Source organism: Girardinichthys multiradiatus, chromosome 21 (assembly GCF_021462225.1).
Source record: "Girardinichthys multiradiatus isolate DD_20200921_A chromosome 21, DD_fGirMul_XY1, whole genome shotgun sequence".
Classification (NCBI taxonomy): Eukaryota; Metazoa; Chordata; class Actinopteri; order Cyprinodontiformes; family Goodeidae; genus Girardinichthys; species Girardinichthys multiradiatus.
In genome coordinates this window covers 25,161,169-25,188,133 of record NC_061813.1, presented here as the reverse complement: position 1 = coordinate 25,188,133, position 26,965 = coordinate 25,161,169, and the positions used below count along the sequence as shown (strand labels likewise).

General features: G+C 39.1%; 2 protein-coding genes across 2 annotated transcripts in view; one reads left to right on the top strand and one right to left on the bottom strand.

Annotated features, from left to right (window-relative positions):
* Nucleotides 1-457: 457 nt before the first annotated feature.
* Nucleotides 458-6,270, top strand: klhl40b (kelch-like family member 40b). The gene is made up of 6 exons (XM_047349379.1): nucleotides 458-1,839; nucleotides 3,898-4,058; nucleotides 4,160-4,267; nucleotides 4,363-4,548; nucleotides 5,521-5,670; nucleotides 5,845-6,270. Exons 1-6 carry the CDS (start codon nucleotides 718-720, stop codon nucleotides 5,954-5,956), a joined length of 1,839 nt encoding a protein of 612 aa, XP_047205335.1. The 5' UTR covers nucleotides 458-717; the 3' UTR covers nucleotides 5,957-6,270.
* A 154-nt stretch (nucleotides 6,271-6,424) lies between these two features.
* The window catches only part of zbtb47b (zinc finger and BTB domain containing 47b), a 46,020-nt gene continuing 25,479 nt past the window's right edge, over nucleotides 6,425-26,965 (bottom strand). Inside the window, exons 2-6 of the mRNA XM_047349378.1 lie at nucleotides 22,994-24,364; nucleotides 21,545-21,692; nucleotides 19,395-19,510; nucleotides 18,890-19,034; nucleotides 6,425-17,702 (exon numbers count right to left, since the gene is read on the bottom strand). Coding sequence (XP_047205334.1) covers nucleotides 17,278-17,702; nucleotides 18,890-19,034; nucleotides 19,395-19,510; nucleotides 21,545-21,692; nucleotides 22,994-24,364 — 2,205 coding nt within the window. The 3' untranslated portion in view covers nucleotides 6,425-17,277. The remainder of the gene's footprint in view (nucleotides 17,703-18,889; nucleotides 19,035-19,394; nucleotides 19,511-21,544; nucleotides 21,693-22,993; nucleotides 24,365-26,965) is intronic.

Genomic DNA, 26,965 nt, shown 5'->3' with positions numbered 1-26,965 from the left:
AAGGACTGGTGCCGCCTCTACAAACCTGTGGGGGCCGTGGATTATCCGGGGTCATTTCAGTTGTTCAGGTCTGGTTTCAGCATCATTAAAAATGAGCTAAACTGAATAATGTTTGTAGACATGCAGACCACTTAGTTTCATTGGAATCATTTTACAATATTTTATTTGTCATGAGATCTACTTTGGCCTGAATACATCAGGAGTTCTGAATTTGATGACAGCCTCAGCAGTTGCCTTTCGTTCCTTTAAATCATCGCTCTAGGCAATTCAAAATGTAGTTTTCCCAAAGAGGTGGGACAGTAGAGATAGACTTAAGCCTCACTGACCACATGGCTAGGTTGAATTGGTCACAGAGGCCTCATGACCCAGCATGGCTTGCTCTGACTCGTGTTGGACGTTTTTCCAATGAGATATGCATCAGCTGTTGGAGAGTGGGTGGATTGTCCTGGGGAGTGGGTGAGTGGGAGGCAGGAAAACCGGACAGAGACGGGGATATTGCATTTCCAGCAATGTTCCAGAATAAAGCCCCCATAGCTCTAAAGCCCAGTCTAAAAATAATCCACCAGTTGGAGCTCAGTTGAAGAGTCAGGACAGCTGAGGAAGAGGTGAACAGGCTCACTCTGCATCTAAACTCCCTCTCCGGACTGGAAAGCCTGATACTCTGCAATTACAAAGATCTGATTTTATTTGATCTGCAGTCCCTTAAAGACTCCTTCGATGGCTCTGCCTATAAACCCCATGGATGAGCCCAGGTTGTACCAGCAGACTCTGCTCCAGGACGGCCTGTATGACTTGCTGGAGAACGACAAGCTGGTGGACTGTGTGCTAAAGATCAAAGACAAGGAGTTTCCCTGCCACCGCCTGGTGCTGTGCGCCTGCAGCTCATACTTCCGCTCCATCTTTCTGTCTGACCTGGACGAGAGCAAAAAGAGGGAAATTGTGCTGGAGGACGTTGAGCCCGGTGTAATCGGTCTGATCCTCAAGTACCTGTACACTTCCAAGATCAATGTCACAGAACAGAACGTCCAGGACATCTTTGCTGTTGCCAACATGTACCAGATTCCTTCGATTTTCACTGTTTGTGTGTCCTTCTTACAAAAGCGTCTCAGCCTCAGCAACTGCCTGGCCATCTTCAGGCTCGGTTTGATGCTGGACTGCCCCAGATTGGCCGTCTCTGCCCGGAACTACGCCTGCGAGCGTTTTCAGCTCATCTCCAAAGACGAAGACTTCTTCCTTCTTAACGCCACCGAGGTGGCGGCCATTTTAACGAACGACAACTTGAATGTGGAGACGGAGGAGGCTGTGTTTGAAGCTCTGATGCGTTGGGTGTCCCGGGACATCGAGAGCAGAGAGAAAGAACTCTCGGATTTGCTAGACTGTGTTCGTTTGCGTCTCGTCACGGACGAATACCTGAAAGAAAAAGTGGAGAAACACAAAATAATCTCTGCTAATCCAGAGCTTCAGCAGAAGCTGAAGCTGGTCAGGGATGCTCGAGGGGGAAAAATACCGGAGGTCAAAAAGGGCAAGAGGGAGGAAAGTGGGGCAGAGGAAGATCGAGAAAGTGAAGAAAAGGAGGATGAAGAAGGTCTTCTGCCAGCTATTCTGAATGATAACCTGCGATTTGGGATGTTTGTCAGGGACCTAATACTGATGGTGAATGACACTGGCGCCATGGCATACGACCCGTCAGGCAACGACTGCTTCATGGCGTCAGTCTCCACACAAGTTCCCAAGAACCACGTCAGCCTGGTCACCAGGGAGAACCAGATCTTTGTGATTGGAGGATTATTTGTTGATGAAGAGAACAAGGATGACCCTCTGTGCTCCTACTTCCTGCAGGTATGAAAGCTCTTCCACTAATATTGGAGAAATTATAAAAAAAATTTGAAACATTTTAGATCAGGCATTTCATAGTTAAATTAGAGGAAAAACACGTTTAGAATTACAAAAAACATTTTTAATTTTACCATTAAATCGTGTATTGTTATTACAAAATCACGGAGGTTTAGCATAAAGCTGAGACCAGATATTTACATACGCTGTATACAAACACATTATGTAACGTTAGTTAGAATTGCAAAAATTATTTCTATTCTATACCAGAATTAAGAAACTTAGAGAGTATTTTATTACTTTCTTCTAATTCAGATGGTTTGAAACTAAGATTAATATGTCTTTAAACATTTAGTAAAAGCCCAGATGATGATGTCATGGCATTATAATCTTTTAATAAATTAATCCATTACATGTCAGTCAACTGGAGGAATTCCTGGGGATAAATTTTAAGGCAACACCTTAGACATACTGCTTCCTTGTGTGACATCATGGAAAATCTAAAGAAATCAGCCAAGATATCAGGAAGAGAAACGGGGATCTCCACACGTCTGGTTCATCACTTTTCAGATGCCCGTAGCTATTAATTTGTTTAAACAATATAAACAGCATGGGAATGTCTAGCCGTCATACTGTTCAGAAAAGAGATGGTTCTGTGTGCTGGAGATGAAAATCTATTGATATTAAATGTATTTCAGCCCCAAAATAGAAGCAAAAGACATTGTCTCGGAGAGGAAGAGGTCTTTAGTCCAAAACCAACATAAAGAGGATTAGTGTGCAAATATACTCAAGAGACCTCAATTTTTTTGGAGACATGTAGTATTTGTCCAAAGTTATGTGGCAAAACTAAAGCAAGATCTGAAGACATTAAACAGGAAGTTAAATCTTGGACACAAATAGATTTTGTAAATGAACAGAGCCCCAAAGCATGATGCCAAATTGACTACAGAGTGAATTGAGGATAACAAGGCCAAAGCCTAGGAGTGGCCATCTCAAAGCCGTTAGGCCCATTGCAGGTCTCTGTGGGCAGAGCTGAAAACGTGTGACCAACACAGCCTACAAATCTGACTAGGTGACATCAGTTCTGTCAGGAGAAAGGGGCCAAAACTCCAGCAAACTATTGTGAGAAGCTGGTGGAAGGACAAGGTTTGACCCAAGTTATACAGCTTAAAAGTCAAATCTAACAAATACTAATACTACAGTATGTAAACATCTGAACTTGAAGAAAGGAAAAATTATAAAATAATTACCAAATACTTTTGTCAATCCTAACTGACCGAAAACAGATCTTAAAGCTAATCTTAAGCTAATGACAGACAGTCAAAATTAAAAGGTTTTGTGTCTTTTTATTTAAACACCTGGTTTCAACTGTTTGTAAGATTTAATGTATAAAGGAACAAATAAAAACAAGCAAATAAGGTACAATAGACAGCTTAGAGTACAAAGTATGTTTTTATCTATTTAAATTAAGAAAGGGTTTAACCTAAAGTACAAGTCATGTTTGTTTACGGTTCACACCTTGAAATGGCTTCAGGTCCATTCGCTCTACTGCCAGTTTTGTGTCTACATCATTTGGCCCATGTCTTGCCAGAAAAACTGTTTAATACCCATGGTATATCAGGTCATTTTCCTTTGCAGTTAAGTATTTTCATGTTTACATGAGTTACGGAAATAAACAGTCATAAAATACTAAAATTCATGGACAATTTAACTGTTATTGAACTGTTATCAGAAAACTTTGTATTGAATCCTGTTTCTATTAGTGTTTATCTGATGTCTGTTTGAGGCATAGAGCTCTTAAATAAAATGTGACAAATTATGACTTCAGATTAAGCCAAAATAACTCTGAGGGACGTCCTGTTAGTGGAAGTTATTTTCTGAAGTCACATTTATAGAAAAGCATGTTGAATCATCGGATTTGAAAGCAGAAAAAGTTGGGTATGAAATGATCAAAACTGCAAAAGGACAAAATGGCAAAGGAACAAAATAACCAGCATCTACCTTTAAATACAGTTCACTTCAGGTGTAAACATTACTAATTTGCAAATATTTCTGTGACTTCAGTATGACCCTGTTAGTACCGACTGGCTCGGGATGCCTCCCCTCCCGACTCCCCGCTTCTTGTTTGGGATGGCCGAAGCTGAGAACTCCATCTTTGTACTCGGAGGGAAGGAGCTGAAAGACAAGGAGGGCACGCTGGATACAGTTTTGGTCTATGACAGACAGTAAGTTAAGAGTTAAAAGGATTTCTATTTCATATTTTTATAAAATACCTTTTTAAGATTGAACTTTGATTTCACTTGTTCCTGTGACTGATCATTCACAGATCCTTTAAATGGGGTGAGTCTGAATCAATTCTTTACCCAGTTTATGGACATTCAGCAGTATCGCACGATGATGTCGTGTATGTGATTGGAGGAAAGGGAGACAACAAGTGGGTATATGTTATGCAAAGAGCATCTTACAGTCACAACATATAAAAAGAAACACAGGAAAACCTAGAGGTTTCTGTGCTGTGTTCCAAAAAAGGAGCTGTCTGAAGAGGATGTGTGCATATGATGTCAAGAGGTTTGAATGGAAAGAGCTAGCTCCCATGAAGACGGCACGCTCCTTATTTGGAGCCACTCTTCATCAAGACAAAATATATGTAGCAGGAGGAGTGACCGATGACGGCCTGACAGACACAGTGGAGGTGTATGACATCGGTACCAACAAGTAAGTTCTGAGCTGAGTGTCCATAAGCCAACTGAGATACTGCTGTAGAACCTAAAACAAGCCATTAATGTTCAAAAACTCTCTGATGTGACTGAATTAAAAAAGATTCTGCAAAGAAGAGTGGGCCAATATTCTTCTACAGTGATGTAAAACTGCACAATTGCTGTATATGCCTGATGGCAGTTGCTCCTGCAACAAGCGTGGCACACCCAGTTATTAGGTTTAGGAGGCCATTATGTTTTCAACAGGATCAGGTTGGTTTGGATAACTTCTTCCTTCTTAATAAAAACGATGATTATTTGAAAACTGCTTTTTGTTTTTACTCAGGTTGTCTTTATTCACAACTCCGATGTAAGTACTGTGGAGCTTTGGTCCTTTATATACAAGCTAATAAATTTGAGCACTTCAGATGCAGCCACATTTCTCAATTTTATCTGTAAAAAACAGAATTTATATTAAAAAATTAATCATATGAATCAAATTTTAGCTTAAAAGCAATGAATAAAACAAAACTTATTTGATATTTGTGTATGAAGCAGGGACAAAATACCCAAGAGCAAGCATGTTGCTGTAGTAAGGGTCCTTATAGGGAAAAACCCCAAAAGCTTTTACATTGATGACATGAAATTAGTTGTAAAAGGTTTTATGAAAACCTTTAGTTTTATTGGGCACCAGCTTAAATACAAATCTCTGTGCAAAACATTTTTCAGATTTGATTCAATTTAAGTTAGAGACTTTTTTTTACTTAAACAAAGGGAAAACAAATGACAAAAAGCATCTTGAAGTCACTTTGGCTTAAAAAATGAAATGTTTTTACCCACTATATCTATTTGGAGTATGAGACAAGATGACATACAATGGCCTATGACAAAAAAAAATTAAAGCTGCTCTGTCTTTCTGAAACAGGCACAGACCATTGTGAAGTTTATTGAAAGTCTAAATCTGTGTATACGTGTTATTTTCATGCTACAGGTGGTCCGATTTTGAGCCATTTCCTCAGGAGCGTAGCTCTCTGAATCTCGTATCTTTGGCTGGTTACCTTTACGCTGTAGGAGGTTTTGCCATGATGCCTTTGGAAGAAAGTGAAGAAGTCCTTCCCAAAGAGATGAATGACATTTGGAGGTACATCTATTATACAGACATAATTCTTTAACACATTCTATCTTGCAAAAAAAAACTGTTTTTGAATCAAGTCTGGAAACTCAGCATCAGCAGTACAGTACTGTATTTAGCCAAAAAAAAAAGCAATTAACGATGTCACTCACTCCAACTTGACTCTTCATTAAACCTCCACAGGTATAATGACACAGAGATGAAGTGGAACGGCATCCTCAAGGAGATACAGTATGCGTCTGGGGCCACAATACTGGGGGTCCGCTTGAACACCCTGCGTCTCACCAAGATGTGAAGCTCTCTACAGTTCCTGCATCTCAATGGAAATCGACTTGGAACAAATAGCACCGTTTTTTACATTTTTTGAGGGTATATTCATAGTGAAAGACATTAGGACTTAATGAAAGATGGTTAGTAATGTGTTCATTTGATTTTTACACAATGTTGAAACTTTCTAATTAGCACTGTGGTGTTATAATGATTTTTTTCTTTAATTACATTTTTTATGTGTTTCTGTAAGTAATGGACTAAGATTGGGACATGCAATCAGCAGAATTTACAGTATTTCTCTGAACTGAAGAAAAAAAAATTAAAAGAAACTGAAGCCAACCTTGACTCATGAAAGCCTTTTCATGGCCCAACAGAGGGCAGCAAAGTCAATATCCCACTAAAGCCAGCACTGCTTGAACAGTCAACAAGCAATAAAATGCAATACATAAAGAAAAAAGTATGCATGAAAACAAACACAAGACACAAGCACATGTTCAATATCTATACTGTTTAATATTGAAATGATTTCATAATGCTCTATTGTGTTACAGACAGTTAACACTTGTCAATATTACATTAAAGGACAAAAAAATACAGCCTACTGTCTTTAGCACCTCTAGACTCTAATGTTCTTGTTCTGCTTCTGTGTTATTATTATAGCTGAATGGGACAACTACTGTCTACACATGGGTTTGAATACCAGAATCACCCAATACATACTGTAGTGTTAATGTTATAGAGCAGAGAATCATCAAGTGACAATACATTTCATGATTTCTCAGTGCTGTGGTATTAATAAGTACTGGAAATACACCGTAAGGTATACAGATATAAATATGGTTGTATTGGCTGAGGGGGTCGGATGAGATATACAATCTTAATGCAGCTAATCAAAGTTTCTCGAGTAAAAAACAAACATTTTAGCAGTAAAAGGAGTTTCAAAGCTGACAAATCTTTTTTTTTTAAATGATCCCCACAACCATGCGATTATGCATTTTGAGGTCAGGCCTGTTAAAAGTAAAACTGTATTTCATCTTGTCCTGGTTAGTTATTGTGCTGAACAAACAAAAATAAATAAAACTATGACAACCTATTCAGTAACTTTATTTCAGTGCTAACGTTAGCATTGCTAGCAAAATTTCAGCTAGCAAGCTAATGAACACAGTTAGCATTTTACCGCTGTTGACGTTCAAGAGTGTATAGCTTGATTTAAACGCACATCAAAACTAAGGCTATGCTTTTATTAATTTATTTAATACATTTGAGCTTTTTAACCAATCAACTGGAAGTTACAGTAAAACATAACATTTATTTTAATTTGCAAATTTTGATTTGTTGTGTATGGAAAATCTATTCCATTTGTATCCTTATTTTTTCCTCTTTATTCTACAACGGCAAAATGTAGCATTAAATAAGGTAATTCCACTATAAGTTATTTTCCTGTCCACTGATTTAATACCAAAATCTATTTATTACAATAGAATTTGGTCATCTGCTGTAATTAAACATTATATTGTTAATTATAACAGAAGGCAGTGCACATTTAATGAGAAATGAAAGAATAATAAAAAAAATAGTCTAAAGACAAATACTAACAGCTAACAAACCACTACCAATTTCTGTAATCTTTTTCTTATTTAATAGCCTTCTCAGTTTTGTCAGTTTTGAGGCTCCAGGAACTTTTACAACTACGGGGAAAAAGAAAACAAACAAACAAACAAAAAAAACCTCACAGATAGAAAAAAGTAAGACAAACAGGCAGCAATAAAACACAGAATTCTTTCATACGATACTTTTTGTCCAGCATTTTACAGGGGTTTCCTAATTATTTTTGATATGAACATTTACCCAGCAATAGAGGAAGGCCACAAAATCTTTCTGGACCATGTCTTTTTGTTTTTAGCAGCTAAACCAGGTACTGGTCCTTTTCCCCTTTTGTCCATTCCCATTCTTTTTCTGGGTAGAACTTGGTTTCATACTTACCATGGGTCAATTTGTACCTTCCAGTGGGATATTTTGTTCCTGCTTTGAGTATGATTTAATTTTTTATATTGTACATATCGCCTAATGTAAGAAAAAGTTGATTTAAGACTCCAATAAACAATATCCGTCATCAAGAGATTGGTTAGAATTATTTTGGTCTTAATTTAATCTGTGGTCTTAATCTGTCATGTTTTATAGGCATTACCTTGATCAATTAGGGATCAGAACCAAGTTCAATAGAAATGGAGTGTAAAACTAATATTTCTCAAAATATTAGAGATTGGAATAGTTTTTTAACTAATTACCCCATAATTATTTGAACAGTTAACAAAAAGGGGAATAAATAAAATGCTTAACACCATTAGAAATAAACAGAGAAGCAATGGTACATGGGTATGAAAGAATGTGTTTGCAGATATGAATTGGAAGGAACAAAATGATAAACTGTGGGTACGAAATCGTGAAACGAATCAGTGAAAAGAGGGATTGACCCAAAGCCACACAATCTAAAACACATCATAAACAAATGAATGACCATTTCATAGATGGTTTAAACTCAAAATAAGGTGCAACTCACCCAAAAAACCCAACTCATTTATCAAAGATGTGCCTTCTTTTCTCTTTCTCCCAACATTGACCCCAAAATGAATATTTTTTGTGGATATAAAGACCCTCAATTCTGGAGGAGGGAGAGACAATCACATCCTTTCCTAAAACATTTCTTGGCATCTGTGTTTACCTTTAATGCTCTTATGAAAAAAATATCAAAAGTAAACAGCAACAACACCAAGTTCGATGATGCACTCATGTCACAGATCATGTTCAACTAATGTGTTCAAACAATAGATGCAAAAGCAAATTTGCTCATTTCAATAATTGCCTGCCAGCTTAATCACTTCTCAGAAGGGATTGACAGATTACTTCGTACACATTTGCCTTTAATACAACACAGAATGCACAGACTCTGTGTTTCCTGGCAAGTCCGTATTCACAGAAAGACGCTTTAAGGACATTTAAGGACAACTTGTCCATGTTTGCCTATAGCACAAGCCTTTGGCTGTTAGCTTTAATATATGATTAGTTATTTAAATGTTGTCTAACTAATATAAGACTTATGTGCATTTTGTAAAAGGTCCCTTTTCAGTTACTAAGATCTCACCACTACTGGAACTGAACTGTAAAACCCCAAGCCAAATAACAAGAACTTTTAATTTGACTTCTTCTCAGAATTTGATAGCCTCAGGGTAAAATATAATACCAGTGAAAAGTTTGGACAGACCTTCTCACTCAATAGTTTTTCTTTATGTTTTTACGTTGTAGTTTAATACAGAAGACATCCAAACTATGAAGGAAGACATACCTGGAATGGTTTTTAAACAGTCATGAGGGAGTTTCCTAAGGTGCTGAGCTCTTTTTTGCTGATTTGCCTTCACTCTGCGGCCCAACTCATCGCAAACCATCTTAGTTAGCTTTGATATAAGCTGTATTGTTACATCCTCATTTGTAAGTCACTTAGGATAAAAACATCAGTCAAATGCATAAACATAGCTGCGTTCTGGTCAGTTGATTATGGAGGCTAGGTGATCTGACGCAGAAATCCATCACTCTCTTTGTGGGTCAAATAGACAGGATTCTTACACATTTTCCATGCAACAATGCCAGACATTTCAAGACTCAACTTTCCAGATTTCTCAGTCTTCATCAGCAAGTTCAAAATATAAAATGCAAAAATTCATTGTGAATTCCATTGCGAAGTAAGGAAGGAAGGAAGGACGGTAGGAAGAGGAGCAAGGAATGAAGGGGGGAAGGACACAAGGGATAAAAAAAATGGAAAAAGGAAAGAATATGAGGCAGGAAGGAATGACTCAAGAAAGAAAAGATTGAAGGACACAAGGGTGAAAGGTGGGATGGAATGAAGAAAAGACAGAAGAAAGAAATAAAGGAAAAAAGTTGAGAATGTAGAACATTTTGACAAATAGGATGAAAAATAAATTCTGGAAATACAGGTATGTCTCAATACTTTTTCCATTATTATCCAGACTCGCAAATACTGGAATCAAATTCCTTATTCTTTCAGACTGCGTAGGAACCCCGAATAGCCCTTACATTGCCTGGAGGTGTGTTTCGGATTTATTGTCCTGCTGAAAAACAAAAGTTGGTCCAACTACGTGGATGGGATGTCACTGCAGAATGCTAATGTAGCCATTCTGGTGAAGTATGCTTTGGACTTTGAATCGATTACCAACAATGTCACCAACAAAGCATCCCCTACCATCACAGCACCTCCACCGTGCTTTACAGTGGGAACCACACATATAGAAACCATCCTAAGATGAAGGCAACTCTTGGTCTTCCTTTCCTCAGGGGCAATCCTAATGAGAACTAGTTTCATCAAAGTCTTTGCAACTATACTAGTCTTGAAGTAATAATGGATTATCTTCTCTCTTTCCTTAGTTGAGTGGTTCCTAATATAAAGAATTAGAAAAATAGTCAAACAGAGCGATTCCCCTTGTACCAACTCTACCTGTACAACTCAAACACAACAGAAATGCAAGACATTGCAGCAATTACCTCTTGACAAAGGGGCAAATGATAACTGAAAACTAGTCCAGGAGACCATTTCATGAAGCTGTTTGAGAGTGTGTGAAAAGATGTAATCAAAGCAACAGGGAGCACCTTTGAAGAATCTAAAATATGAAACATATTTTGTGCTCCTTCATACCTTGAATATCATCAGCGCACAATACAAATGGAGAATTAAAAAAAAGATGTGAAAGGAACCTGCCAAGAACACATTTTTATTTCAGCATTTTTCTAATTTTGTGTGATCTTTTAGTATAAAGACACACAGTATCAGCAAATTGAAGTGGAATAAGTGCTACAATGTCACCTTTTAAAATCTATTTAGCTGAACAGGGAAATAAAGTGCTGTTTCTCAATAACTCAATTAGGCAACTGACATAAAAAATCACTCTTCAGGCTTCTTTAACTTTAGGAAAATTGCATCTGGTTGTTTGTCACTTATACTGATAATGAACTAACCAGTCATAATAACTGATCTAAATGCTGCTTTATATATGAAAGCTGCTGATGCATGAAAGAAACTTTACTTTTATTTTGCCAGATGGCAACATCACATGCGACAACCCTCCACTCCAACACCCTAACAAGAAATGCACAATTTTCTGTGATTTTTGAGGTTCTGATACTCATTTGTGTCAGTTTATCCTTTGTGCATTTAAAAAAAAAAAAATGATCTCCACTTAAAAAATACTGAAAAGGACAGACATATTTCCATCTTTACACATCTCTACAGCTTGTTTTCACCCTGTGTCTGCATAAATGGCCCCATTATTGGTAATTGTGGCAAAGTAATTCAAAGTGCATAAATCAGTAGTGTTCATCACAATTTCTCCATTAGCTATAATTACTATATTTAACACAAAAAACTTGGAAATCCCACTATTTTTAAGGCAAATACACAAACCACAGTACATCAGTAACGTTTCTTGGGATAGTGCTTCTGAAGAAAGCAAAAATAAGAGCATCTTCTCAACTTTGTGAACCTCTTAGTGAAATTTGTTAACAGATTGAGATTTAATAAACAGCAACAACAGAACAACAGTTCTCAGTGGCCAACAAATGTCCGCATTACGGTGCCTTGGAAAACTATGTTAACTCCTTATACTTTTTCACATTTTGTCACATTACAATCAAAAACCTTAATTATTTTAAATGGATTTATGTGAAAATGTTCTGTGTATTTTTGTAGTCAGCCCCCTTCACTCTGAAACCTCTAGATAAAATCCAGTTCAGCCAATTTTATTTCAGTATAAAATAAACCAAGAAAGGTCTTTGGTCTGCTTGTTCGGTCCGGACCAAAAGCGGACTTTTGGTAAGGTTTGCTTTGACGTAGTACTTTTTGCAAGTGAACTTTAACTTGGAAACAAAGTCACACAGATGGTGATCATTGCTCCCATTGGACAGAAGTGACAGGGTACAGACTGGGAAATAGAGGAAAACAACAGTGGAAGTCCTGCATGTAACCTCCAAACTATAATAATAGCACAAATATGCAGAAGCACATTTGTGGTGTTACTACAATTGCAAAATTATTTTGAGGGTCAAGAGCAGCTCATTCAGCACAGATTTTGCAACGTTCTATTTATAATTTTGGAACACCGTCAGAGAATGCATGCTGCAAGCCGAAGGAGACACTGTGCTCGGCACCGAGGTAAAACACAGGCAACAGCGTTGCTAAGCAACAGAATGTGATTCAGGTAAGATTTGAATATGACATTCATTGCTACAGTGGCTTAAGTCCAAAGAGACCTATGTAGTTAGGTTGGATTCTGTTTTCTTCACACCAGAAGCGAACCGCACTAGAGTCTATTGAAACCTGCACAAAAGGTCCAGACTAATGGGAAACAGATTCTGCTCTGTTTAAAGCGGACCAAAAGTAGTTGGTGTGAATACACTCTTATTCATAAACTTCACAAGTCTGGCCTTTATGGAAGAGTGGCAAGAATAAGTCCATTGTTGAAAAAACCCATAAGAAGTCCGGTTTGCAACTTGCCACAAGCTATGTAGCCAGCAAACATGTGGAAGAAGGTGCCCTGATCAGACGAGATTGAATCCGAACTTTTTTTGAAATTCATGTTGATCTATCACCTGAGTAAAATTCTGCAAAAATACATTTAAGCTTGTGGTTGTAACGCAACAAAATGTATTTAGGGCAATAGGCTATGGATACTTTTACAAGACACTGTACATCTAAAGATGTATAACTTTATAGCTTATACAATTCATAGTCTTATTGAATGCTTGGTACTTGACATGAATATAGACCTTTTAAGAGTTATATTTAGCTTTAAGAAAAAATTTAGATTTTTACCATCCAATTATCTTTGCAAGCAAGAAAGTTCATTTCAGCTTTTAAAGTGTGGGCAGTTAACTTTCACATTCTTTGCTAATTTGCAACAAGCACGCTAATTGTCCACTAAGGAAAATTGCACTTTATCACAGCCAGAATATAATTGAGATAAATTACAATACAATAGCTCTAATGTAAGAGGGGCAGCCTCAGACTGGACCCTGTACAAAATCTGCAAATAAAAAAAAAAAAAAATAAATTGTAGAGAGATAAAAAAAATAATGTACCAATTTTTAAATAATGTGCAATTAAGCCATTACTTTTTCGGCATTTTTGTTTATGAACGACACAAATCTGGGATTGGTGTAATATTTCACCAAAAGTGCTGAATTTTGTCTTCAAAATAAAAACAAATGGCAAAATACATTTACAAAACAACATTCAAAAACTTTCCATTGTACCAACCAAGAACCATATTCAGCTCAATCTGTGTAAACATAAAAAAAAGAAAAACAAAGTATAGCCACATCTGAACAGTATATACAGGGGATTGCTACACTAAGAGTACAGCACATATAGATAAACTGAATAGCTGTGCATTATCTGGGAACAAAAACTTCCCAATTATGACTCTGAAATTTCAGGGGTCAGTGCTTATTTGACTTTAGCTTTGAGTCTCACAAGGTGCTCAATGTCACTCATACCTGTTAACTAAAGCTACTGGAAAGTTCACATTAAACTTAAACCAAATGGGGTGTTGGCTGAGCTCTATATAACTTCACTTTTATATAGCCTTACTTTTCACTGATATAGGAGAGGCAACCGCTTAAGGTAAAAAATGTAAAGCTCCTGCATTGATTTTCTTTGCATCTGATGGCATACATGATTTGATCTCTGAACCAAGCTGCCGTGGATCTTTTGGGCAAATTTCACGATGTAAGCGTAACAGCTATGAAATGCCATATATTAATATTGCACATATGCGCCATTGATGCAGAATGTATTTAATTGGTATGAAAGTATGCAGCAATTACCAGATAATAACATTACTTAATCTCATGCTATGCTATGCAGATGTTCTGTGCACACTGATTAAGGTTTACTCACCTTGGCCAGCTGAATGCTTGAAGTGGCTCTAATTGCTTGCAGCTTGACCTACTTTCGAATTAATTAAACTAATACTGTATATATTTGACCACTTGGAGGAACTCAGGCTATGTTAAAGCATCGAACATCCATCCCGAAATAGTTAACTGGCTCTTATACATGGGGAAAAAACAAAAAGAACAAAAACCCGAGGCAGTGACATCATAGCAAAAGTAACATAACCTATCCTGACGCATCAGAACACTGTGAAACCCACACCTTCGATCCCAGTACATATGCATTATTGTTTCACCGCCTGTCCTTTCATCATTTAGACCCACACAACCTGCTTTATGATATGTCAAAATGTGTAGTAAGATAGTAAACAGTTAGCAGCTCGTTTGTTTCGGTTGCTTAATCTGTGCATAAATCATTTCATGAACGAACATGTTTTTGGAACGGAAAAGTTTGGGTTCAAAAACTGCAAAAATGAGCCTTAGCAGAAATTGGAAGAGCTTATCCAAAACATTTCACAAACCGTTCGCTTTTTCCAAACAGATTTTGAAAGTTATAGGCTAAGATTAGCATCCATGAAAGTATTACCAAGCTCATTGTTGGAGAGGGTGAAGAGGTTTTTTCACAATGAAAAAGTATAGGATGGTTTCAAGATATCTCACTTTCAAGATATCGCTTCCGTTTACTTCAGAGAAACATCAGGATGTAGCAACTGAATAGAATAAGAGGTCATAGTAACTCCTTCTTGTTTAGAAATCCCTGAACGTAAATTAATAGTAGGGCGTTAATTTAAGATCTGAACTAGATGTGCCCTTTAACGAGGAGTTTGAAAAAAAGATATAAGCAGGCGAATCTCAAAAATGATCGATAGATCTTTAAGTGGGATCAATTCCCTAACTTAAATCCAACTTAAATTCTCAGCAAGAAGGCATATAAAAATCTTTGTAGATATTTTTGCTTAATAGATATTTTTTTATCAATAGTGTCGACTTTATTGTTTATTATTGTGTGTTGTTTGTTTATTGTTATACTGTAGGTCAGTAATTTTAATTTGCTGCTACAAATCAATGTTTAACAATATATATACAGCTAATTTTATTTAAGATATTTAGGCTTTTACCCATTTCTTTGCTTTGACATTTTATAATATAGATTAAATGCACACATGTAGTTATGTAAACAACTCCTGTAAACTTCTCTTACGTCTATTTAAAAAGATAAGCCTTAATCAACTTTACCAATAATGTTAGAAATCAGTATGCAAGTACAACAATAGTGTTTGAGTAAACGATGTTTGGAACTAATATACTATTATAGAAATGTCCCATGGTCTTACATCTCTAACTATAAACAGTGCCTTGAAGAAGTATTGAACTTTATCACATATTGTCCCATTATAACAGCAACTACATCTGATTTATTGCAGATTTATGTGATAGAACAACACAAAGTACTGCATAATTCAGAAAGGGAAGGAAAATGATATATGGCTTTAAACATTTTTTACAAATAAAAATCTGAAAAATGTGGCATGTATTTGTATTCAGCAACTTTAGCTTTGATGCCCCTACATAAAATCTAGTGCAATCGACTGCTATCATAAATGCTAACCAAGACATGACAAGCCACCTAAACTGACATTCCAGGCAAGAAGAACATTAATTAAATAAGTAGCAAAGAGTACCATGGAAGATCTGGAGGAGTTCTGGAGATCCACGGCTCAGGTGGGATATTCTGTTGACAGCATTACTATTAGTCTTGCATTCCACAAATCTGGCCTCATTTCAAGTAGAAAGCCATAACAAGTCATGTTTGTTTTGTGTCAAAAGTTAAGTATGAGACACAGCAAACATGTGAAAGAAGGTGGTCTGGTTAGAAAAGACCAAACATTTTGGCCTACATGTTCAACGATATGTGTGAAGAAACACTGCACATGTCCCCTGAACAGACCCTCAACATTATGTCACATAACTTTGAGGATGATTTTCTTCTACAGGGACAGGGAAGCTGGTCAGAGTTGATGGAAAGACAAACAGAGCTAAATACAGGACACTCCTGGAGGAAAACCAGTTAGAGGACGCTAAACATTTGAGACTGGGAAAGAGGTTCACTTTTCACGAGAACAACAACCCCAAACACACAGCCAGAGCTACCATGAGATGGTTATGGTCAAAGCTTATTTGTGTGTTAGCATTGTACAGTCAAAGTCCAGACCTAAACTCAATGGAGAATATTGAAAACTCCTATTTACAGACACTCTCCCTCTCTCACAATCTGACTGAGCTTGAGCTATTTTGCAAAGGAAAATAGACAAAGATTTCAGTCTCTAGATGTGCAAAGCTGGTGGAGATGAGCTCCAAAACGACCTGCAGCCAAAATCGCAGTGAGAAGTGGTTGAACAAGGTTTAGTAAGGAAATAAACTTTTTGTAAGTGTAATAAAACCATGAAAACCATGCATCATTTTCCTTCTACTTCCCAATTATACTCTGTGATGGACTATCACATAAAATCCCAAACAAAACATTAAATTTGTGGTTGCCACACAAAATGTGAAAAAGTTCAAGAGGTGTGAATGGTTTTGCAAGACAATGTACATAAACAGGGTGGGCATGTTTAATGGTAGAAAACTTAAGAGTCATGAAGATCTTCATCTGTTGACCTTGTGGAAGCTCAAGTGTAAATTTGTTGTTCTGAAGACCCTTAGTTTCAGTCTCTGCTTCACAGCCCACTCAAACACACCAGCACAGAAAAAAAAACAAAACATAAAACAACACACACTCACTCCACTACACTCATGGTAGTCTCTCTGATGTCCTTAGAAACTGAAGCCATGAATCACCCAGCCACAAAGGAAAAAACAGACAGGAGTACATTTTAAATGTCACATGAGGCAAATGTAAGGTGCAGGATCAATTATAAATGCTATATTACATTACTTAACTATATCAGGGGAGCTAGTAGGGTTCGGTTATCGATGATGTCACAAACAGGTACATGTTCAATCTCAGGTCAATATCAGGGTTTGGTTATTGCCGGGTCAGAATGGAACTGATTGCTACATTCTGGCAGAGAACAAAAAATAAATTTTACTCCTTTATGAGTAACAGTTATTTGGTAAAGGATGCTACAATCTATTTGTTGTGCAAAACTCTGGATTTAAGAGTGTGGTGTAAAATGCACTGGATAGGTTAGAGAGGACTTTGAGGTTATATACTGTTTCCAGCTGAGTAAAAAATAACTATTTCTTATTCTAGATGTATTTGTCTCCATTGTGAGGCCTAAATTTAGCCTTTTTCCAGTTCTTTGCTCTGTGTAAATGTCACTCTCCCACTGCGAGTCTTAAACAAAGAGAAACCAAACAAAGTGCTATCGATCGTACAGAGATTTGTTAGTTGTTGGAGTTCATCCTACCAGCAGAGAACAAGGGAGGCGGTGGGGGTAAATGTGAGGCAGCTGGCAGTGCCCCCATGGGGTGCAGCATGGGGAAAGACAGCTGACTGCTGTGGAGGAGCTGGGGACTGGAGGCAGCACAGGGCGTGGCGACGGAGGCCGGCGGTCCCAGTTGGGCAGGACCGGAAGAGTCCGTGGCGGGAGTGACGAGGGTCCGGTTACTGCAGTTGGGGACCACCATGGGGTTGTTGACGTGGAAGCACTTCTCCCTGTGGGCCTTGAGCATGTTGGAGAAGCGGAAGCGCTGGCCGCACACCTCGCAGGGGTACGGCTTCTCTCCAGTGTGGGTCCGGCGGTGGCGCTTCATGTTGGGCCGGCTTGTAAAGCTCTTCCCACAGATCTCACAGATGTACGGCTTCTCTCCTAAAGGATACAGGACACCACAACTGTCATTAAATGTTACATTTAAAGCAGAGATAACTTTTTATATGGTGGCTTACTGATCATAATGAATCTATTAAAAAGGGAGTGTTGGCCCCCTCTGTTCTTTAGGTTGGTATTTACCATAAAATCTGTTTTTGCAGTGCCCTGCAAAAGTTTTTTTTAAATATTTTGTCATATTACAACTATAACTTTCAACTACAACCTTTTATTAAGATTTTCTTTGATAGACCAACACAAATTAAGGAAGCAACCAAGAGACTCATGGTAACTCTGGGGGAGCTGCTGAGATCCACAACTCAGATGGAAGAATCTCTTGGTAGCATAACTATTAGTCTTGCACTCCGTGATTGAAAGAAAGCCTTAAAATCCTGTTTTGCGGCAAGCCATATCGGTAATACACCAAACTAGGAAGTAGTTACTCTGGTCAGTTAAGACCAAAATTTTAGTTTGTGGACTACTTACAAATGGTATTTGTAGAGGAAAACTAACACTCTCTTAGTCTGATGGCGCATGAGCTACCTTGCATAAATGGGCAAACATCTGTTTCCAGACTTGTGGTAAAACATGGTTATACAAAAATATTGACTCCTGGGGGCTAAATACTGATGTAAACTACACATTTCCCATTTATATAGAAAAAAACCATTCATGTATCCATTTCTCTCCCCTTTAAGATCGTGCACTTCTTGGGTAGGTCAATCACTTAAAATCTCCCCAAAACTACACTGGTTTGAGGTTTTAATGAGACAAATGTTTAAACTTTCAAATGGTTTTCATTTAACCTCTTCAAAAGGATGCAAAAAATATTTTATTGATAATAATGTGTTAAAATTATCATTATTATTTTTATGATTTAAATTGTAAAATGGTAAATGGCCTGCACTTTTATAGTGCTTTATCAAGTCAACAGAAACCCCAAAGCGCTTTACACCACAAACAGACTGAACAAAACCCTAAATAACTTTAGCATCATGACTAATTTTGGGCTCAATAAAGCAAAAACAAAAAAGAATGTACTGCTTGTATGATATATCATGTCATTTCAACAAAAAAACGAATCACAAAATTACTGACAACAGTGGTCATGGGAATGTACCCCAAATTATAAAATAACTCCACAACACATTTAATTAAAACTTCAAAAATGTTGTAAAAGGTGAACTCACCCGTGTGTGTCTTCATATGCTCATCAAAGTATTGCTTCATGTTAAAGTCCTTTCCGCACCACTGACACATGAACTGCTTGTGTCCGATGTGGATGCTCATGTGGGAGCGCAGCTGGTATTTGTACTGGAAGCGCTCGCTGCAGCTCTGAAACGGCACACAGTGGACACACGTGATCAATTCTCTCAAAATCACTTCGTGGAAGAGGCAGTGCTCAATGAAACTAATACAGTCAACGTCAGGTTTTTAGTGAACTACTACAAAATCAGAATTTTGGTGCAACAGAGTTGCAACAAAAGCAAAAGTGGCAATAAAAATGCCACAAAAAGAGTGTAGTTGAGTGTTAATATTGCCAGAAAGACTAAAAAGATTATCATCATGCACGACCTGGGATCCCTTCGTATTAAGGAAGCCATGTTCTAGAAAATCTGGTTTTCATCACTGTATCAGAGGCATTTCCTACAGCTCTTAAAACATTCCTATGGCATTGAAAAAGGGATCTCAAACCTCACACTTGAAGGGTTTCTCTCCCGAGTGCTGCAGGGAGTGGACCTTCAGAGACATGCTGCGCTTGAACGACTTCCCACACGTCTCGCAGGTAAATGGCATGTCCTTCGTATGGGCTTCAAAAACAAAAACACACAGACAATACAGAGCCAGTCTAAATTCAGTGAACTAGGAGCTTTTGGTTTGGATTAATAACGCAATTAATAACTCATACCACATTTTTTTTGGTTAGTAAGATTATGTATTCTACATTTTAATTGTTATTGATAATTTAGACTTTGGAATCATTTGGAGATTTTTCTGTAACATACTTTACCTTTACTGACTGAATTTGACCTCAAAATTTAACTTTAGATATTTTTTTCGGCACTAGTGGCCGTTATTTTTTATTTTTTGACAGTAGGCAGACAGGAAAGAGAGGTAGAGAGAGGTGGAGACATTCGGCAAATGTCGCCGGGTCCGGGACTCGAACCCGGGACGGCCACTTCGAGGACTGTAGCCTCCGTATATGGTCGCGCGCTTAACCCCTACACCATCAGTGCCACGCCCCTCAAAATTGTACTTTAAACTAAATGTTCCTATTTGTATTTACCAAATGTTGCAGGGATCCTGCATGTGTTTTACGGCTGGACCAACTTGTTGCTAAAAGGTTTGTGTAAAAACAGCCTAAAGTTTAAGCTTAGCTTCTTTTTTTATGGTGTGACACTGAGGCCAATTTTTCTGAGCTACTGCCCACAAAGCTGGAAGAGGACCCATGTGTATTTTGCAGCGAGGAGGACAGAAAGTTAAGTCAAATGCAAAAATCTCTAAACCTAACTGTTGGAGCACTGCAGCAAAGACTAGCATTGTGGGGTCACCAGGTCAGATGAAATTAAGGCTGGGCTCAAACAGCAGATCATTATACTCGGTTCAGATTTTCACTGAGGTCAGACTCTTGAAGTAACCCGCATGCAAAGAAGAAGACATAAAATCACACAAATTATGTTAATAGAAGTAAACATGCCAGTGTGTGAATCATATATCAGGTTGCTGTGCACTCCGAGACAATAAAATTAGCCCCAGCTGCATGAACGGCATCTGTCGTGTTTGAGGTGTTCATCCTTTAAATTACATCTTCCCACCTCCTCTGGTGCAAAATTGCTGTCTGTTGCACTTCATAAAAATTGGATGAAAAGCAACATGACCGTTTAGACTGATGTTGCTTTGAAAAACAACAATCTGTTGCTTGGGTCTGATTTTAAAGAATATGGATGTGTGCAGTTCAGACTGCCTTGAAAAAATAACTAGAGGTTATTAGTATTGGTTTTGGCAGCTTTTTCCTGCAGTGTGAATGTAGCCAAAGAGTGAGCTTTTATCCAACAATCTCTTCAGGTGGGTCTGGTGTAGAACATATAACAATACCTGAAAATGCAAGTCATCTCTGTGGCATCATAAACTCTGTAAAATGCCACAAATTTTAGATGAAAATCTGGTGACCTCTGCCAGTAAAGTGAAAATGGGTGGTCACCGGGTGTTTTAGCAGGATAATGATCCATACATATAGCCCAATTCACTCAGAAATGCTTCCCCAGACACAAAAACAACCCTCTTTCATAGCCATCTCAGAACTCCGAACTAAATCCCAAAGATAATGAAGCATAAAGGATGACCCAGACGTTTGGATGATTTTTAATGATTTGTGTCAAGAAGATGGTCAAAGATCCCTCTCTCCGTATGCTTCAACCTTGTGAAATTTTATAGGAGAAAACTAAATGCTATCCTACTGGCAAAAGTGAGCTGTGCAAAGTTCTAACAGCAGAAAAAAAATCATTCATTTGGCGATTTAAAATTTGATTTAAAAAAAAGACCCACTTGACAAAGTGAGAAAAATATTATCGAGAATATTAAATCTTGTTTCATAGACATTTTCCTCAAAGTAGAAAAAATAAATTCAATAATATAGGCAACATATTCTTGGACAGACATACACCAGCAGTGCGGTGATCCCGTCTGGGAAAGTAAGATGCTTATCTTTCAAAAGAAGGTGGAAAAGGAAAGCAACACCCAAAACAAATCCTGCTCAACAATTAAAAAGGCTGTAGAGGAGGAAGCCCAAAGTAAACAAGGGAACAAGGTAACCTAAGGAAATAGTTGATCTTAGTGCCACTCACCAACCATGTGCTTCCTGACATGAGCCATGGTGTAAAACTTCTTCTCGCAGATCTCGCATGAGAACTTCTTCTCTGCGTAGCCATGGACGATCTTGTTGTGCTCGTGTAGCGACCACAGTTTCTTGAAGGCCTTTCCGCAGGTCACGCACTTTCAAATCACAGAACAAAGAAGGAAAGATGTTGTGATTACTGGGTTTATTAGGGTATGATATGTTTGGGGGATAAATACCTGAAGCCGTCTTTTCAAATACAATCAGAGTATTTGAGTGTTCATGCAGACATTTAAACATGAACTGTGGTAAAAAGCAAATTATTGTCAAAAGAGTAAAGGAGTTAAGCGGTTTCCTGCAGAGGGGGTAACAGTAGAGCCAGTGGGATTTTATATGTGCAGACTAAAAGTTCAATATTTACAGCATCTTACATCTTGTTTTGACTACAAACCTCAATGTATTTCATTGGGATTATTATTGATAACAAACACAAAGAAGTGAGTAATTGTGAGGTAGAGGACAAATAAAACCTCCAAAACTAAACCACTACAGTGTGGTGTGTATTGTATTCAGCTCTCTTTATTCTGATACCCCAACAAAAAAATACAGTTGAACCAACGCCCCCAAAATCCTCTAACAGTAAATAGAGCCCAACTCGTGTATAATTTAATCAGTGAAGACAACAGAGGTTTGTTAGAGAACATTAGTGAAGAAATGGCATCAGACCAAGGAACACGGAAGACAGCTCAGAGATAAAGTTGTAGAGAACTTTAAAGCAGGGTTAAGTTAGAAAACAATAACCGTAGTTTCTAACATCCCACAGAGTTTAATCCAGGATCTTACTGATAATGGAAAGAGCAGGCAGACCTATTAAGACATGACCGTCCAACTAAGACTACAATTAAACCTTTTGGTCTACATGCAAAACCTTACTTGTGGCAGAAACGTAACGGTGCACATCACCTTGAACACACCATTACCATGTTAAAACATGGTGTGGCAGCATCAGGATTGGGTTCAAAGTTCACCTCTCAGCAGAATAATGGCCCAAAAGATGCAGCCAGAGCTACAATGCAATGGCTTAGATCAAAGCATATTCATGTATTAGAATGGCCGGGTCAAAGTCCTGACCTAAATCCTATGGGGAATTTGTTGGGAGGTTTGAAAATTTATGCTCACAGACACTCAATTTAATGACTGGCAATTTTGCAAAAAGAGCATGGAAAAATTATTGTCTCTAGATCTACCAGGCTGTTAGAGACATACCCCTAAAGACCTGGAGCTGTAATGGTAGCAAACAGTGGTTCTACTAAGTATTGACATAGAGGGTTGATTAACAATGCAAGCCACACTTTTTTAGTTTTAGTTGTAAATGACTTTGAAAACCATTTCTGCTCTTTCACTTTACCACAGTGTGCTAATCTGAACTCTGAAAGGTGAGATTTTTAACCAATCATACCTGGATCCTCCTTTCACAGTCAGTCTGTTGGTGAAGCAGCAGCTCACTCTCCAGCAGGAAGCGTTTCCCACAGTTATTGCAGATCTGCATGCGATTGTGAGTGACGTTCATGTGTTTCTCCAGGTACCAGCGGTTGTTGAAGATGCGAGGGCACTTTTTACACGAGAAGTGTTGCTTTTCCTCCAGCCTGACCTTCTGGCCAAGGCCCTCCGCATCCAGTGCCTTCTTCCTGCCCTGTCGCTGATTGGCCAGGGTGGCCTCTGCAAGCGTCTGTCGCATGGTGGCGGCGGCCGCCATGGCCAAGGCTCTGGTGCGCCGGCGAGGTCGACCCATTATGGCAGGCTGCTCTAGACCAGGAATGTTTAGGGTGTTCTCCTCTTCCTGCTCCTCCTCTTCGTCCTGATCTTCCTCTTCGCTGGTATGACCCAGCATGTCTCTCCTCTTTAGGTCTTCATCTCCCTCCTCTAAATGTCCGTCACCATTCTCCATATCATTGTCCTCATCACCCTCAGAGTCTCTCTCGTTTTCATGGCAACGACCAAACATATGTTCTGTGATTGTGGAAGATTTTCCATTGGATCCCTTTGAGACGTTCAGGGTCTGATTGTTGAGGTTGACTTCAACAATGATTTGATCTCTGTTGAACGAGGTGTGACCATCCGCTGGTTTTGACTCCTCTCCACTGCCCTCTACTTTACACAGAGCGGCCACACCTGTGCTGGCCCCGCCTCCTTCCCCCTGCTCTTTCTGATAGTACTGCTTTGTCTGGGCAGCCATCTTTTCCACCTCCTCCACTCTGACAGAGAATGGGCTGCTGCCTTCCCTTGTGTAGACCCTGCCAAGCTCAGACTCCTGTTTGATCTCCCGGTAAAGCTGGCAGGAAGGAATCTCGACTGGATCACAGCTGCTAAACCCTTCCTGAATGGCCACCTCTTTACAGGCGGCTCTCAAGGAGTGGCTGCTGAGGAGATCTCGACAGGATGCCGCGATGTCACTCATCTGAAGCACAGTGGCGGCATTCAGCACGTCGCGAACGGTGCTGCTGCTCACCAGCAGCTTGGAGGTGTAAATGAAATTTAGGATCTGTTGGAGGCCCTGAGAGGTCAGGACATCCAGTGACAGATCCACGCGCCGCAGCTGTTTGCTTTGGGCAAAAAGAGAGTGGAAGAAGGGGCTGTAGGCTGCCAGCACTCCCTTGTGGGCAGGAAAGGTGCTGTGCTGGTGCACCAAGACGATATCCACGTCACAGAGGTCAGGCTGGAAAAGGCGCTGCTTATTCAGCCTGTCCATCAAACAGGTGAAGTGCAGAGCCACATCCTCCACCAGAGAGAACTCAGCAGAGGGGAAGTCTGTGGTCTTCTCCACTATGAGCTGAAACAGAAGTCGTGAAGACAAAGAGTTCTTTAGAATTCACATAAACAAATTCTCTGTGTGACATAAACAAAAGACAATTGAAAACTATCGAACCCCAGCTCTGTTCTTTCAGGTCCAACATCCTGCATGATTTAGATGTTTTCCCATTACAACACACTTCAGTGAAAGGTTCATTATAAGGTGTTAGTAGTGCAGTTGTTGGCACTGCTGTCTTGACGCAAGGAGGTCTTGAGTTTAATTCTGGCCTGGTGTCTTTCTGCATGGCTTGGGTTCTTGTTGGGCACCCCTGCTTCCTTCTACAGTCCAGAAACGTGAATGTTAGGTTAACTGGTCTCTCTAAATTTTTCTTAGAAGTGAGTGTGTGTGAATGGTTGCTTCTCCAGTATGTCTCTGTGTTGCCCTGTAATGGACCGGAAACCTGTCCAGGGTGTACCCCACCTCTCACCCAATGACCCCTGGAGACATGCAACGGCTCCCATTGATGAATGGATGGATGACGTGCTCAGGAAGTAATTCACCAAATTGAATCGGCTGTGCTGGAGTAAACTACTTCAGTAGGGTGAAACATATTTGCAGTGTAGGCCTATTAATTTCTGTGATTCCAACCCAACCATTGGTCCAAGCAGCAGCACCCAACGATAGGTGCTTCTAAAAAAAAACTTTAGTCCTCTTTTACTCCAGTAATCGGTGCTGCTTCCAGTGTGTTAGTGGTGAAAACTCACATGGGTTCAAACAAGTTAATGCATAGTGGTATTTTCAAAGTGAGGACAGTGATCAAAAACGTTGAAGGGTTTCTCTACCAAGTGCTGCAGAGAGTGGACCTTGGCAGTCTTGTCTTGTTCTGAACTCAATGTTGTGTATTGTCTTCAATTTTAATTCAATTCACATATTCTTTATTAATCCCAAAGGGATAGCACTGTATCCTTGATGTACTGGTACACCCATTTCTTTTTCAATATATTGTGCAGCCCCACTTCATACCCACTAACACAATAATGCAAAATAAAAACCATCGAAGTTTCTACAGAACATCTTTTAAAGAGCCAGGAACCCTTTTCACAAGACAGTCGTGCCACATAGACTCGGAGATGTGCTGCTGATTACGAAGGAGAACTTGGTGTCCCCCCACTTTATACCTACTTGTAAACTCAGCTGTAAAATGACCTTCTTGGCAGCTCAGGGGCATAACAGCGGTGAGTCAACTTCAACTCTCTCACCCCGATTCCATATTGAAGCCTACACAAAATACACCAATGTGTGCAAATCACATCTAGATACCAGCTTGAAAGCATGTTTTGAAACTGGCTAGTCAATTTTACACTGCATCCCAACATGATGGACTCTTATTGTAATGTTCATTTTGAATTTTCTGCTTCCTTCCTGCAAATAAGGATTCCCCAGATCAAAATACAGTGAAACAAAGAAATTAAGAACCCACAGTCTAAGCCTTCATGTACAGTACAGACCAAACGTTTGGACACACCTTCTCATTGAAAGAGTTGTCTTTATTTTCATGACTATGAATATTGTAGCTTCACACTGAAGGCATCAAAACTATGAATTAACACATGTGGAATTATATACTGAACAAAAAAGTGTGAAACAACTGAAAATATGTCTTATATTCTAGGTTCTTCAAAGTAGCCACCTTTTGCTTTGATTACTGCTCCGCACACTCTTGGCATTCTGTTGATGAGCTTCAAGAGGTAGTCACCTGAAATGGTTTTCACTTCACAGGTGTGCCCTCTCAGGTTTAATAAGTGGGATTTCAAGCCTTACAAATGGGGTTGGGACCATCAGTTGTGTTGTGCAGGAGTTGGATACAGTACACAGCTGATAGTCCTACTGAATAGACTGTTAGAATTTGTATTATGGCAAGAAAAAAGCAGCTAAGTAAAGAAAATCGAGTGGCCATCATTACTTTAAGAAATTAAGGTCAGTCAGTTCGAACAATTGGGAAAACTTTTGAAAGTGTCCCCAAGTGCAGTCGCAAAAACCATCAAGCGCTACAAAGAAACTGGCTCACATGAGGACCGCCCCAGGAAATCATCCGAGTCACCAGCCTCAGAAATGGCTGGTCAACAGCAGCTCAGATTAGAGAACAGGTCAATGCCACACAGAGTTCTAGCAGCAGACACATCTCTAGAACAACTGTTAAGAGGAGACTGTGTGAATCAGGCCTTCATGGTAAAATAGCTGCTAGGAAACCACTGCTGAGGACAGGCAACAAGCAGAAGAGACTGGTTTATCCTAAAGAACACAAGGAATGGACATTAGACCAGTGGAAATCAGTGCTTTGGTCTGATGAGTCCAAGTTTGAGATCTTTGGTTCCAACCACCGTGTCTTTGTGCAGCGCAGAAGAGGTGAACGGATGGACTCTACATGCCTGGTTCCCACCGTGAAGCATGGAGGAGGAGGTGTGATGGTGTGGGGGTGCTTTGCTGGTGACACTGTTGGGGATTTATTCAAAATTGAAGGCATACTGAACCAGCATGGCTACCACAGCATCTTACAGCGGCATGCTATTCCATCCGGTTTGCGTTTAGTTGGACCATCATTTATTTTTCAACAGGACAATGACCCCAAACACACCTCCA